Raw genomic sequence first — 13,117 nt, 5'->3', positions numbered from 1 at the left:
TATTTTACATTATCATGGCAAAGATGTTTGACATTCGATAATTATTGGGTACAGATTTTAATATTTTGAGGTTATTTTATTGCACCGTCTTTTGTTATCCATGAAATATTATTCATCCTATATTTATTATTTTTAATAGTATATATCGATTTGATATATTTTAAGAGATTTATTATTTAATTAAAATAACAAAGCAAATTATTACACCAACTTGAATATAAAATTGGCAAAATTAGAAGACCGGATTCCCAAGGAAAATTGGCAGAAAGCAGTCAGCCATACACTTGAACCTGCTGGTTGCAGAGACCGATGGTACAACCGTACAAAGATGGAGCAAAGTATTACAATAGAACCGGTATTATTTTTTTTTTTTCTATGGAAAATTAAAGCAAGTAAAGAATCCCAAAGGTTGTCTGCCAGTCAGACGTGCACTTTGTTCTTCGTTTTCTTGAATAGTAAAGTGAGACATCCATCAAAAGTTGAACTGTTTAAGCATGCGAGCACCATAAAAAGGACTGGCTGTTTGGAGGATGAGGCTGCCGTACCGATGACAGAATAAAATGTACACTTCTGACATAACAACTTTGTTCCAGCTTCCTAAACGTCATGCAAAGATTCCAACATCAATTTGAGGAAGAGTACGTCAGGTATAAACCTCGAATGCACGAATCTATATACAAATCTCTTATAAAAATGTAGATATCATAAAGAAAAAATAAAATTTTCACACATTTCTATAATAAAAATGTGAATTTTTAGTTTACGAATCAAATACATCCCAATATTAGGCATTTGTATGAGAGGCAGAGCCACACACGTTTTCAAGGGTGGCTGACCACCCCTCGAGGTTCTTACCAGGTCGCACATGATATCATTTGTCTAAATATAGATATTTTTAACATTTTATTCTCGACCTTTTAATATCTTTATGTTTAAAAACATATATTAATAAGTATTTTACATATTTTGTATGCATGTATCGCTATCGAAGATAAAACAAATTAGTTATTATGAAGAATGAGAAATTTCTATAAAAATAAATTCATAAATTTATATAACTTGATATGATATATTAGATTATAAAAGTAATTTTACTCTAAAGTAAATATAATATACCACGTCAAAACATATTAATTTATAAAATCATTTTGAATAAAATTATTTCTTTTTTTATTAATACATGGTAACATTTATGTTTGAGTGGAGCCACTGATCTCTTCGTAGGAGTACAATAAGGTTATGTTTAATTTTTTTTATCAAAAGTTAAAAGAATAGTAAATTTCATTAATGATTAATTTAATAGTGTTGTCTCATCTGGCAAGCTGCTTTGAAACATAAATAGTATCATGCACAACTTCTAGTGGGGACAGCAAGAGGCAGATAGAAAGATTCATTGGGTGTCATGGAGCAAGATGGGAAAGTTTAAATAAAATGGTGGGATGGGGTTTCGAGATCTAAAAGCTTTGGGTGTTGAGGTATGTTGTAAATAATAGTAAAAAAATATGTGAAAAATAATAATATAATATTAAATAATAATAAAAAATAATAATAAAATAATGAATATTAGTAAAGTATGTCGATAAGTGTTGATGTATTCTCAACACTCAAACACAACTAATCTTGCAATGCTTGCAAAACAAGGATGACTTCAGCATCCCTTTTTCTTAGTTGCACTAGTTCTTAAGGCCAAGTATTTTCAGGATTCTTTTTTCTTGAATGCAAGGTTCGGGCAAAAATCCTCTTATATATAGAGAAGTATTCTAAAAGCAAGATATTTGCTTGAGACTGATACTTATTGGAGAATTTGAACGGAGGAAGAAGTTAGAATATGGGGTGACAAATGGCTTCCAAAAGGCACTCCATCAATTGTTCATAGCTCAGTTGCACATCTTGATGGCAATGCTAAGGTTTAAGAACTTATAGGTGAGAAGAGATGGGATATGGAGTTTGTGGAGCAGATTTTTTACAAAGAAGAAGCTGACCTATTGCTCAAATACCTTTAAGCTCATCCAATAGTCCTAATAGGATGATATGGAAAGGAACCTCTTCATGCATATTCACGGTCAGAAGTACGTACCATATGTATCAGGAGTTGAACCAAGCAACAAAGGGGCAACCCTCAAGAAGCAAAGACTTTAAAAAGGTATAAAAAATCCTATGGCAGGTCACGTTAGATGATAGAGTTTTTCTATGGAGGGCCTATTTAGAAGTATTGTCTACTCAATCTAATCTTTTTAAGAGAAAGATAGTAGATCATTCAAAATATACAATCTGTACCATTGAATAAGAGACAAGTTACAACAGCACATGCTCTATGGGAATGTGAGGCAGCAAAGGATTTTTGGTGTTAGAGTTAAAAAAGATTGCAAAAAAACCATTTCTCCAAGCTGAACTTTTTGGAAATACTCGAGGCTATTTCTGACTCCATGGATGTATATTTTTTACGAGAGTTTACAGTTGTTGCAAGACATATTTGGTGGAGGAGAAATGGGTTCATGTTCAACCAAGATTTTAAGCACCCTAATCAAGTGGTTTTTATGGCTCAATAGAATTTGAACACGTTGAAAGAACTGGAAGTGCAGAAAAGAGTCTCTTCAGAACCTAGCAGCAGCAACAATATCCAATGACAGCCACTTCCTATGCACAATTATAAACTTAATTGGGATGCAACAGTTGACAAAAATCAAGTTAAGAGTTGAGATTGGCATTGTAGTTAGAGATTCTAAGGGGAGAATTATTGCTACATTAAGGAAACATCAATGTTTATTTCCTCTTCCTTCAATGGCCGAAGCGTATGGGGCATTGCAAGCAGTTTGCATTTGGGCTGGATTTGGGGCTTACCAAGATGATCCTTAAAGGGGACTCTTTACAAACAATTTAAACTTTGAAGAAGAAAATGGTCAGCTAACCAGTTTTGTTAAATGAGATGTCACTCATGTTAAGAGAAGTGGTAATGTTATGGCTCATGTTTTGGCACAAGATGCCTTAATCATTTTGATGTAATTGTTCCTCCATGAATTCCAATTTGAACTAATGGAAAAAGCTTCATAGCTTCCTTTTTTAAAAAAAACAAAAGATAAAATATTAAATATATCTCAACCTACTTTATACATTTTAATAAATATCTTAATCTATTTGATACATTTAAATACATCTAAATAAAATTCATAAATTACTATTTAAGACCCTTCTACATCCACAGAGAAAATTCTATCGAATAGGATAAAGTTTTTTTTTTTTAAATTTTTCGTATATTTTTAATTTCTTTAAATATTTTATTTAAAAAAATTACAACATCATTTAAAAATATTTTTTTAATCACTAAATAAAAGAAAAAAGAAAATCGGTGGCGACAATCGGATTTTTTACGTGGTAAGAGCGTTATACTACTATTTAAATATCAACTCAAATCATATGTGATCACCAAAACGCACCCCTAACATTATTCATTTTAAATAATTTGCCGTTCCGTAGCGATTCCTTTCAGTTGTACCGAACGGACACTCGAAAGGAGTCTGCAATTTCGGACCGGCGATGTACGAACAGCCGAACTGTGAGAGCTCAACTTCAATTTGACTTTCTTCACTTCTTTGCGAGAAAGATATTTTGAGATGAGATAATATCTTGTCTTTCCCAATAGACCATTGAATAGAGCATGAACAAGAAGGGTTTGGCCATTTTGATGCGAACCAGAATGAGGCCGAACGATCCTACGAAGCTCTCTTTATCCCCTCTCTCTGTGAGTACGGTTAACTCAAATTTTGTTCCCAAATCTTCCATTGCTTTTGGCTAGAACTTTGATTATGCGAAATTTTCGTTGAGTTATTGTGAATATTTTGGATTTCCTCGACGTACTCAATAACAGAACGAGGTTAATTAATGTTACAGAATTCTCAGGGAGATCCGCAAGGAAATCACTCAGTTGGACGTATTATAAAACATGCACCGGTCGAAGGAAATGACAAGCTCAGCACTGAAAGGTCTATACTTCAAATACGATTCAAATGCTTGCTTTATATATAAAATACCTTATTTGAAGCTGCTTCTTATTTGGTTAATTTTCTTCTTTTTCAGGGAATTTGAGCTTGTACGTGAGTCGATGCACTCGGCTATATCGATGAACAAAACAGAAGTTTTGGACGCGGTGCTTAATGATTTTTCTTCGGTCGGTTTCTATAATATTATCGGTAAATGCATATTATCATGTTTTATGCAACGTTGGTTTCAATTCATGTAATGAAATTGTTAATGTAGGGTTATTTTAGCCTCGATTATGAAAACCGCCGGCGATTACTTCTAGCACTTGCGAAAGAGTATGATCTTAATAGAACACAAGTTCGTGAATTGTTAAAGCAATATCTCGGGCTTGAGCTAGCTAGTGGTGAGTTTTGCATCACTGTATAAATATTTTATCTTTAATTTTTTGTGAGATTTGTGTTGGAGTTGAAGCTTCTAGTTCAGGCGAGGATGCTCAATTTAGGGGGCTAGAAGAGGAAGGCCTGCTCTCAACTTTCTATCGTACTGAGCGTAACTTGAGACATGCTCTCAAGCCGGTGTACGAGGTTCTCTTTGAGCGTCTCAACACACACCCTGGAGGGTTGAGGTTCTTGTCCATTCTTCGAGCAGATATTCTTTCCATTCTCACGTAAGGTTATGGTCCATGTGACACTCTATACTCATATCATAACTCGAATGTAATACACAAGCTCTACATCTGCGAGGAATACCGATGACAAATCCTTAGGGTCCATGTGGTTTGATTCTAGCGCTAATATTTTTGTTAACCAAATAATCATGTTGGAAAATATGTTAAATTTCAGTAGCTGCTATCTTGAACAATTTACATGCAATTTGCAATTTTACAAAATTCCAACTTTTTTCCTGCATACAAAATGCTAACTTGTTTATGATAAAAAAATTATTTTCTTTGGGAACTGGCCTTTATAAGAGCTTAAATTCAATTACTTTTTATTAATAATAATCATATTACATTTTTCAGATTCGAACACATAAACGGCGAGTTCCAAGGTTAATGTTAAAAATAGTAGCAAGGAACTTAAAACATGATGAATTGATTCTTCTAAATAATGCAGAGAGGAAAATATTGCATCTTTGCGAGCATTGGATTCCTATTTAAAGGAGAAACTTAGTACGTGGCTTAGTCCTGCTGCCTTAGAGCTTCACCAAATTACATGGGATGATCCTGCTTCTTTGCTGGAGAAAATCGTGGCTTATGAGGTATTTTTCTCTTTGTTGCACTGCCTTCTGATTTCGATGCTGCTTGGCATGGATTTCATTTTCTGTAATAATTTGTATAGGCAGTGCATCCAATCAGCAATCTTATAGATCTAAAGAGGAGACTGGGAGTTGGCCGTCGTTGTTTCGGATATCTACATCCGGCAATACCTGGTCAGCAATCCCTCTACAGATCCTTTTTCATTGTAGTAGTTTATGTGTCTGTTATTTTGGCTTCTAGATCTAGGTTTCACATCCATGTGGCAATTCGGTTGTTTCTTTTAATTATGTAGTGTTTACTGGTTTTACCAGATAGATGGATATGGGATAACCCAGCCTCTTGTTTTATTATAAGTATCATAGTAGTTGTATGACAATAATTTGAAAACCCCTAAGGGTTGGCTCAAGTGGTAAATGCCTTGGTTTTGGTGGTATGTTCCCTCCAGGCCTAAGGTTTGAATCCCACTGGGTGCAAACCATCTCTAGGGGCCATTGGACTGAGGGATTTTCCCCTTGAATTACCCGACGTGAACTTGCGGGAAACTCCTTGCCAAGGGCCTATGCACCCCTAGCATTAGTCTGAAATTGCATCATATAGACAATTACTATTACTGCAACTTCTTAGCTTTGCCAGTTTACTAATAATCTGCTAATCCAGTATTTACTGCTTGTTCTCTTAGTTGAGCTGTAATTGAACTCAACTCAATTTTTACTATTTCAATTATGTTTCAACTTTAATTTAGTTTTCCATTCTTGATTTTACTAGCTTGCAAGTAGGCGAGTCTCGATTGAGGCAATAGCAGGAATGTGTTCTAGACTTACCACAATAGCAGCAGGCAGTTTGACGTATAATATCGTGGAGTCATAGTTGTTTTATGGATGGAACTTTTTCCTCTGGCCCATACGTTTGACATGCAAGTAATGTGGAAATCTAAATCCTGTCCTGTACTCAGCCTTATGGGTTTAATATGAAAGTACTCTTGTTTTTTTATGTGTGTAAAATAATTAATGCAGACTCTTTACTTGGGCTTCGGTCATTGATTGTAATGGGGATAGTTTTCATAATTTGCTTGTATCCATTTCTAGTTGCTAGATGATGTTAGCTGTAATCCATGTATACTTCCTATGTACTTGGGTTATGCCTGTTTTCAATAATTAAAATTTTATTCTTACTTATAAAAAGAATAATTAATGTGGACTGAGTGTGAATTTGCATTAGGTGAACCCCTCATTTTCATTGAAGTTGCACTTCTGAAGAATGTGGCTCAAACAGTACAGGTTAGTTTTCTTTAACCTTATCTTACCTAATTCCACGGGTGAAGTCTAATTAACAATCTTTTTCATCTAATAGGAAGTTTTGTGGAATGAACCCCCCATACCTGAATCTGAGGCTACCTGTGCATTATTTTACTCTATATCATCAACTCAGGTATGATATTAATTCTAGATGAGTAATATGGAAGTGTGTTAAAGACGTAATACTTGGTATTTTTATTTTTTTATCTCATGATGCTAGTTTGGCAAGACTGCTTCTTACCACATATGCAAAACTTATTTTATGGGTTTTTTTCCCTAATAACACTGCCATACCATTAGTTGGTTGCACCATTAATTTCTCTATAAGCTTGAAAGATTTTTCTTCATTTTGTTTGTGGTCTGCTCCATTTCTGATGATTTTGATGTTTCTTTCCTGTTAGTACCTTTTCTGGTATAAAGATATGTAAGCATTGGAAATGGGATTTTATTTGAATTGGAAAAGAAAATAAAAAATTTCATGAATAAATAGATGTGGACGGTCTCAATCATATCTGTATTCTTTAAACTATCTACTAACATTTATCAATCATATTGATTTAGTAGTCTACATCCATATCCCTGATCTATGTAGTTCTGAAAATTTGCAGCCTGGCTTATCGGGGATCAACCTAGGGAAGTTTCTTATTAAACGTGTGATAACACTGGTGAAAAGAGACATGCCACAAATATCTGTGAGTATTTCTGTAGCTTTGATGACCTATATGAATGTGAAGATCTAGGAGTTGCTTCAAACAGATAGTTCCTGATACACAGATTTTTTTTACATCGATATACAGATTTTATTAAGATGAAATCATGTATCATTAAATGTTATTACATTTTTATATATGGCTAATTGTCTTTTCAATTCAGTTTTTTTTCTTGGTCATTGATGTTAATAGATCTTTTTTGGTTAATTATGAAAAGCTTATGGCTCTGTGCTCTCTCTCTCCCTTACTTATTAATTGAGATGATATTTTTTTTTAGAAATTTTGCCATACTAACTTTTATTTATTTTGGCAGAGCTAGTAACATTAACATAATTTTATCCTAAGTTTTTCTTTTTGTACTCTTAGAATATATTGCATATGCAATACTTGGAAAACAAAAAAACGAAAAAAAGGCAATCAAACCCAATTGGATGGGATGTGAGTTCAAATTTTATACGTCTTAAAGGTAGCTGTAAGTTTCACATGTTTAATAATTTCTCTCCAGACATATGCAACTCTCAGCCCCATCCCTGGTTTCATGCAATGGCTCCTATCTAAATTGGCATCTCAATCAAAGTTTGCTGAAGCGGAAGATATGCCAGAGTCATCAGCAGATGGATCTAGTTCCACTTTCCGGGAGAACATACTTGAACCAGAGGAGGAAAAGGCGCTTATGGATTCATCTATGTAAGCTTCTTGTTCATTCTAGTATACCTGTTGATAGCAATGATACCCTATCATCAAGTCAATAAAAATTGTCTTGCTCTGGAGATTAGAAATGCATTTCAGGTCCATATTTAGTTGTTGATCTTTTCTTTCCCTGTTTTTAATCCTCTTTCTTTTCTTTTGCGGCAAAATTATCCTCCTTTTATTAGAAGGGAACTCGTTGAGATTTTCATTTGTGTCACATGAAAATAAATTATGTGAACCTCTGAGCGTTTGCACCTGTAAACCTGATTTCTTTCTTTCTCCTTTCTTTAATAATATCTTTTACTTATTAAAATAAAAATGAGCCACATTACATTTAGATAGAAGGAAGACGAAACTTTTGGAACTGTTTGTGGAGCTGTCAGGCCACCTTCAACAAATTATTGGTACCAAGCACTAATAAGTATGGATTTGTGATGATCCTCCAAAACAAAGTGATTGTACATATGAATTGCTTTTCCTAGAGCCCTTGGGTCAATCAATAGGAAAGATCCTGTGTCTGGCACATCCTCATAATTTAGTTTTAGCTCTCCCTCTTTTCATCATATGTTTTGTTACAGGGGTATTGCAGCTGGGACAAATGGCATGGAAGTGATGTTGAGTTTGCTGACTTCAACAAACCATGAGTGGACCAATTCGGCTGAGTTTCTTTCCATATTAAAACCCCCTTTAATGCGACTGTGTGCCAGGTAAATCATAAACATCACCTGGGAGTGAGATCTGAGTGATGAGATCTGGAGTGCTGGACAAAGCTCTCTCTATTATGCATTGCGTTGAAATACAATTAATAGATACTTGTTTTCTGTTGACAGGTACCTTCTGCAAGAGAAGAAGAGAGGAAAAGCTTTGGATTCTGTTGCAAATTTCCACTTACAAAATGGAGCAGTATGTCTCGTAAACTTCTAGGCAATGACTTGTTTTTTGGGTGAAACTGACAGTGACACGGGTTGATCTTCACTTAGATGTAGGGTGGGATATGTTTCAGGCGATGTGTAATTCCCATATTGGTTAATTGATGAAGGAGAAACATTTTTAAACAGCAACAAATAAACTGTACTCATGGGATCGGATGTTTTGTATGACCAAAAACAGCATGTTTCCCAAGTTGGAAATTTCCTTTCACTTATTGTAGAATTTCTTCAATTGGACAGATGATTGAAAGAATTAATTGGATGGCAGACCGATCAGAAAAAGGTCTTCGTCAAAGTGGGGGCATAATGGTGAACTACGTATACCGGTAACCTCCCTCTTCCTCACTCTCTCTCTCTCTCTCTCTCTCTCTCTGAGTGTGTGTGTATGTGTGATCATATCTTCAATTCTCTGGAGGAAAGACACGTCCTTCATCAAGTGGATTCCTCATACGGCTTCCATGATATGAAAGACCTGCTTCCATCCTTAATAAAACGACCACAATAGTCATGAAATTTTGGGGGAATACCTGCCTAAATATACAATAAAGAAGGCTCAGGCGTTTATGGGTACCTGCTTAAATTGATTTTAGGACCAAACATCATCTGTTAGGTTCCAGTGCATGAAGTCTCAATATTAACTTCAATTTGCATTCTGATCTTAAACGAAGATTATCTTGAACATTGAATCGCAGGTCAGAAAATATCGAAGAGTTTGCTCAGTCATATTTCAGCAAAGGGCATATCCGTGCTTCAGCTGACCTCCATCGGTATGTTGGGGTAATATAGCGTGCATGAAAGTTTACCCAAGTATGAGTTGATACTTACATGCACAGATGGAGTGAGAGCAAGCAAACCCGCATGCTCGATATTAAGCCTTTTATTTCTTGTATATTTTATATCCCCTATTTAACTCTGGTTTGCAGCCGTTGAAGGAAAATGAACAAAGAACAGATTAGGAAGCTTGCTGAAGAGATATTTTTGTTTTGATGTATAGATGAATATTTGTTTGTGTTGAGGAGAATATTAGCAAATTTTTTTCCTTGAATAACACTCATCTATACATTGGATAATAGCAGCCAATGGTTTAACGGGGAAATGATGGAGTGGGATGAAACATGGTTTAATATATTGCCATTGATCAAGAGTTGGTGGAAGACATTTGCATTGCCGCTTCCCCATTATGTAAAGAATATACAATATGTGTATGGCTATTAATAGTAATCAATCAAGTTCTCTAAAATCCTTACATATATTACATTGATGTCACATTGCTTGACTACAACTTCGCATTCACATCTTAGAGAAGCAGGTGTAGCGATCAATTACTTCTCACTGTCTGCATGACTGGTTTCCAAGACATAATCCCTCATGAGTCTTGTGTTAGATTCATTCACCATCTGCAATAATTTAATAGAGAAACCAAATGCCCACATATCATGGGAACTGAATTTTGAGAATGACACTGAAGGATTTTGCTTAAAAAGAAAATTGTTAAATTGGGTTGCTGACCTTATCAGCTAGCCGCTTCAAGTTGTCCCATTCAAAATCATTTTTACAATAAGCAGATCGAACCTAATTAAAGACGAAAAAATCCCTAAATGATGTTAAAGAGCTGGTGAATAATTAGACAACTAAAACCATCACAAGTAATTTAATTTACTCACCTCCAAGATACGAAGAGCTGTCGTGCAATTACCATAGACGACATGGGGATGCCCATAGATTGAATCGAAAGTCATGAATATTGTCAAAAGGTCAGATCTTTTACGTGCTAAAAATACATAATCATATACAGCCATTCTCTATGCAAGTTTTATACTTGGCTTGCTCAGAGTCGGTGCACAGAAAAACTGGAATACAGGACATCTTACATGTATATAAATTGTAACTGGAACTGTATTCATCATTAACTCACCTAAACTCTTATGCCTTGAAGATTCTCTCATCAAACTGGCACAAAACTTGTCCCCATCATTTAAAGAGTGGCTATTCAAGAATTCCATCAACTCCTCATATGCCTCCGGGTTATAGCTCTGCTCCGGCAAACAGCTGGTTATTGATAAAATCGTCCAACAGAGTGAATTAACCAACCAAACAGGCTATGTTATATATGTACCGTCAATCTGTCTTCAATCCTTAATCAAACACAAACAGTTTTAATTTTTAGGATAAAATATATTTAGAGGCCCTTTGGATTGTCATCTCATCATTATAACTTTCTCAAATTTCTTCATAAAATATAATAAACAATTCAACTTTTTCAAATTTTCAAATAATAATAATATTAAAAAATAATATTCTAATAATATTCTATTCAATTTTTATCTAAAATATCTCATCTCATCTTACTATCCAAACAACCTCTTATGCTCTTCAAAGGCAGAATGCCTTACAACCAAACTACCAAAAACTAAAAATGGTGTACCATTGCCCAACTACGTGAAAGACAGCCATTAATAAAACACTCTATTGATTCAAAACTTTATATAAGCATTAAGGTAACGTCTCGCTTAGGGTTTGTTACAAATGGCATCGGTTAAGGCGATGAAAATCGCCATAATATGCGAAGGTTTTGAAGGCGATTATAGCCGTCTCCTTAGAGCCTCTAATCATTGAAAAGAGAACATACAAATTCAACTCAAACAAGCGATTAAGCAAGCATCATTAACTAAATATTGAGAAGTAAAAGCTAGACAAGGAATGTAAAAACATGGGGGCGAGGGCGTGAGAAGAGGAACCTGAAGCTGTGCTGTGACAATCCTCACTGCAATGTAAGTGAAGAAATTATGGAGGTTTTTTGCCGCTTTTGCTTCTGGTGATGCTTCTCCAAATCCTGCAATCAAATACAAAATCCAAGACTTATACACAACACAGTGTCATATGCATACACTCAAAACCCCCATCGAAGTATATGTATATATGTGTGTCTGTATAATATAGATAAATACTCACCGGCGACATACATCTTTTGGCAATGCAAGCGAGTGGATTGAAAGCTCCTTGGCCTGCATGGCCAGGAAGGATAAGTTTTCTTTCTGCCGGATTTCAGCGGGGAGAAGTAGGGGAACTGAGAAAGAGGGAGAACTGCAGAGGACTCCATAGACGGTATCGGAGCGGAGTGGCGGAGACTATAGGGATTGGTGAGCCCAAGAATACTGTAATATCTAAAGCAAAGAAAATATCTCCCGGTTCAGCTCTGAGTGTGCAGAAAATGATTTCTGCTCTCTTTTATATATATATTTTTATGTACTTTATTATGTGTTTCGTTAAAATAATTATATTATATTAAAAAATAACGTAATTAATTATATTAATAAAATATAAAAAAAAAAAAAAAAAAAAAAAAAAAAAAAAAAAAGCAAAAATCATTACACATAAAATTTTTGATAGAAAATATGTCTGAGCCGAAAGGTCCAACTGCCAAACCTTTTCAGGGAAGTTCACGTTCACTGCGGACACCGTCTGTCCGTATCTTCCTGCGTTCATTCCGCCTTTTGGGTTCATTCGGCCGGCATGATCTACTAAATATTTATAAAAAATTATAAAACAAAATAATATAATATAATTTGATGATTTAAATATTTTTTTATTATAATTAAATTTGACGTATTATTTTTAATAACTTTAATTTATTAATATTATTTTAGCAATTTTTTTTTATAGACAGTACTCCTAACTTGTTAGAGCACTCTCAATGGGTGCTGTAAAATACAATTACCTTTAAAATATAAAAAAATTAGTGCAAAACTTACCTCTAATGGATCTTTTACTTTATCTTTACTTTACATTTTACTACAGTAATTCTTCTAAATATAGAGAAAACTGTTTGAAGCTGTAAATATATTAAATTAATTTCTCTCTCATCAGTTGCTATTTTCTCCCTTTCAGCCGCAATTTTTTGACTCCAGTTGATTTAAAATGAATAAAAAATATTAAAAAATATAATATTTAAATGATATAGAGAAAAAATAGATAAGCTGATGTATGGTGTATTGTAAAAATCAATATGTAAAATAAAAAAAGTGAGTTTTGATGATGTATTTTAAAAGATAGGATAGACAATCCATTGGGAGTGCTCTTAGAGCATTAGTAGTGGTTTATGTATCTTTATATATAAAATCACATCTTTGATTTTATATATAAAGAAAAACTTTCACATTAGATTATATATTTTTAAATTAAATAATAAAATATTAATTATTTTATATTTTTTTCTCTAATAAATCTAAATAATCTATTTTAATTCTGTAAATATTT

General features: G+C 34.1%; 2 protein-coding genes across 5 annotated transcripts; one reads left to right on the top strand and one right to left on the bottom strand.

Annotated features, from left to right (window-relative positions):
- Window positions 1-3,415: 3,415 nt before the first annotated feature.
- LOC122275864 (malonyl-CoA decarboxylase, mitochondrial) lies at window positions 3,416-10,100 on the top strand. Of its 3 annotated transcripts, none has more exons than XM_043085168.1 (16): window positions 3,416-3,739; window positions 3,898-3,980; window positions 4,075-4,165; window positions 4,255-4,381; window positions 4,462-4,645; window positions 5,094-5,238; window positions 5,319-5,409; window positions 6,455-6,513; window positions 6,587-6,664; window positions 7,140-7,223; window positions 7,747-7,928; window positions 8,510-8,638; window positions 8,762-8,834; window positions 9,101-9,186; window positions 9,553-9,637; window positions 9,784-10,100. In XM_043085168.1, the coding sequence occupies exons 1-16, from the start codon at window positions 3,656-3,658 to the stop codon at window positions 9,814-9,816; spliced, it is 1,614 nt and encodes a 537-aa protein (XP_042941102.1). In that variant the 5' UTR covers window positions 3,416-3,655; the 3' UTR covers window positions 9,817-10,100. The 3 variants fall into 3 exon arrangements, with proteins under 3 accessions (XP_042941102.1, XP_042941103.1, XP_042941101.1); XM_043085169.1 differs by having other exon boundaries at window positions 3,889-3,980; window positions 9,553-9,627; XM_043085167.1 differs by having other exon boundaries at window positions 3,889-3,980.
- LOC122275865 (chaperonin-like RBCX protein 1, chloroplastic) lies at window positions 9,965-12,079 on the bottom strand. 2 transcript variants are annotated; one of them, XR_006228711.1, is made up of 7 exons: window positions 11,813-12,079; window positions 11,599-11,693; window positions 10,776-10,893; window positions 10,525-10,541; window positions 10,370-10,432; window positions 10,124-10,257; window positions 9,965-10,011 (listed from the first exon to the last, which is right to left on the bottom strand). XR_006228711.1 is itself a non-coding variant. In XM_043085170.1 (6 exons), the coding sequence occupies exons 1-6, from the start codon at window positions 11,958-11,960 to the stop codon at window positions 10,183-10,185; spliced, it is 516 nt and encodes a 171-aa protein (XP_042941104.1). In that variant the 5' UTR covers window positions 11,961-12,078; the 3' UTR covers window positions 9,965-10,182. The 2 variants fall into 2 exon arrangements, 1 of the variants encoding a protein (XP_042941104.1); XM_043085170.1 differs by having other exon boundaries at window positions 9,965-10,257; window positions 11,813-12,078.
- Window positions 12,080-13,117: the final 1,038 nt, after the last annotated feature.

Source organism: Carya illinoinensis, chromosome 9 (assembly GCF_018687715.1).
Source record: "Carya illinoinensis cultivar Pawnee chromosome 9, C.illinoinensisPawnee_v1, whole genome shotgun sequence".
In the NCBI taxonomy this organism is placed as follows: domain Eukaryota; kingdom Viridiplantae; phylum Streptophyta; class Magnoliopsida; order Fagales; family Juglandaceae; genus Carya; species Carya illinoinensis.
Note: the sequence above shows the minus strand (reverse complement) of the source record. Positions and strands in the feature narration are given on the sequence as shown.

Excerpts from the sequence above, each read along its gene's own strand:
- LOC122275864 (XM_043085167.1), top strand. The coding sequence starts at position 3,656 with ATGAACAAGAAGGGTTTGGCCATTTTGATGCGAACCAGAATGAGGCCG. Across the intron at positions 5,239-5,318 it reads AGAAAATCGTGGCTTATGAG|GCAGTGCATCCAATCAGCAA; the intron begins GTATTTTTCTCT and ends TAATTTGTATAG. Across the intron at positions 8,835-9,100 it reads TCCACTTACAAAATGGAGCA|ATGATTGAAAGAATTAATTG; the intron begins GTATGTCTCGTA and ends TCAATTGGACAG.
- LOC122275865 (XM_043085170.1), bottom strand. The coding sequence starts at position 11,960 with ATGGAGTCCTCTGCAGTTCTCCCTCTTTCTCAGTTCCCCTACTTCTCC. Across the intron at positions 10,894-11,598 it reads TTGTCACAGCACAGCTTCAG|AGCTATAACCCGGAGGCATA; the intron begins GTTCCTCTTCTC and ends TTGCCGGAGCAG. Across the intron at positions 10,258-10,369 it reads TGAAGCGGCTAGCTGATAAG|ATGGTGAATGAATCTAACAC; the intron begins GTCAGCAACCCA and ends AAATTATTGCAG.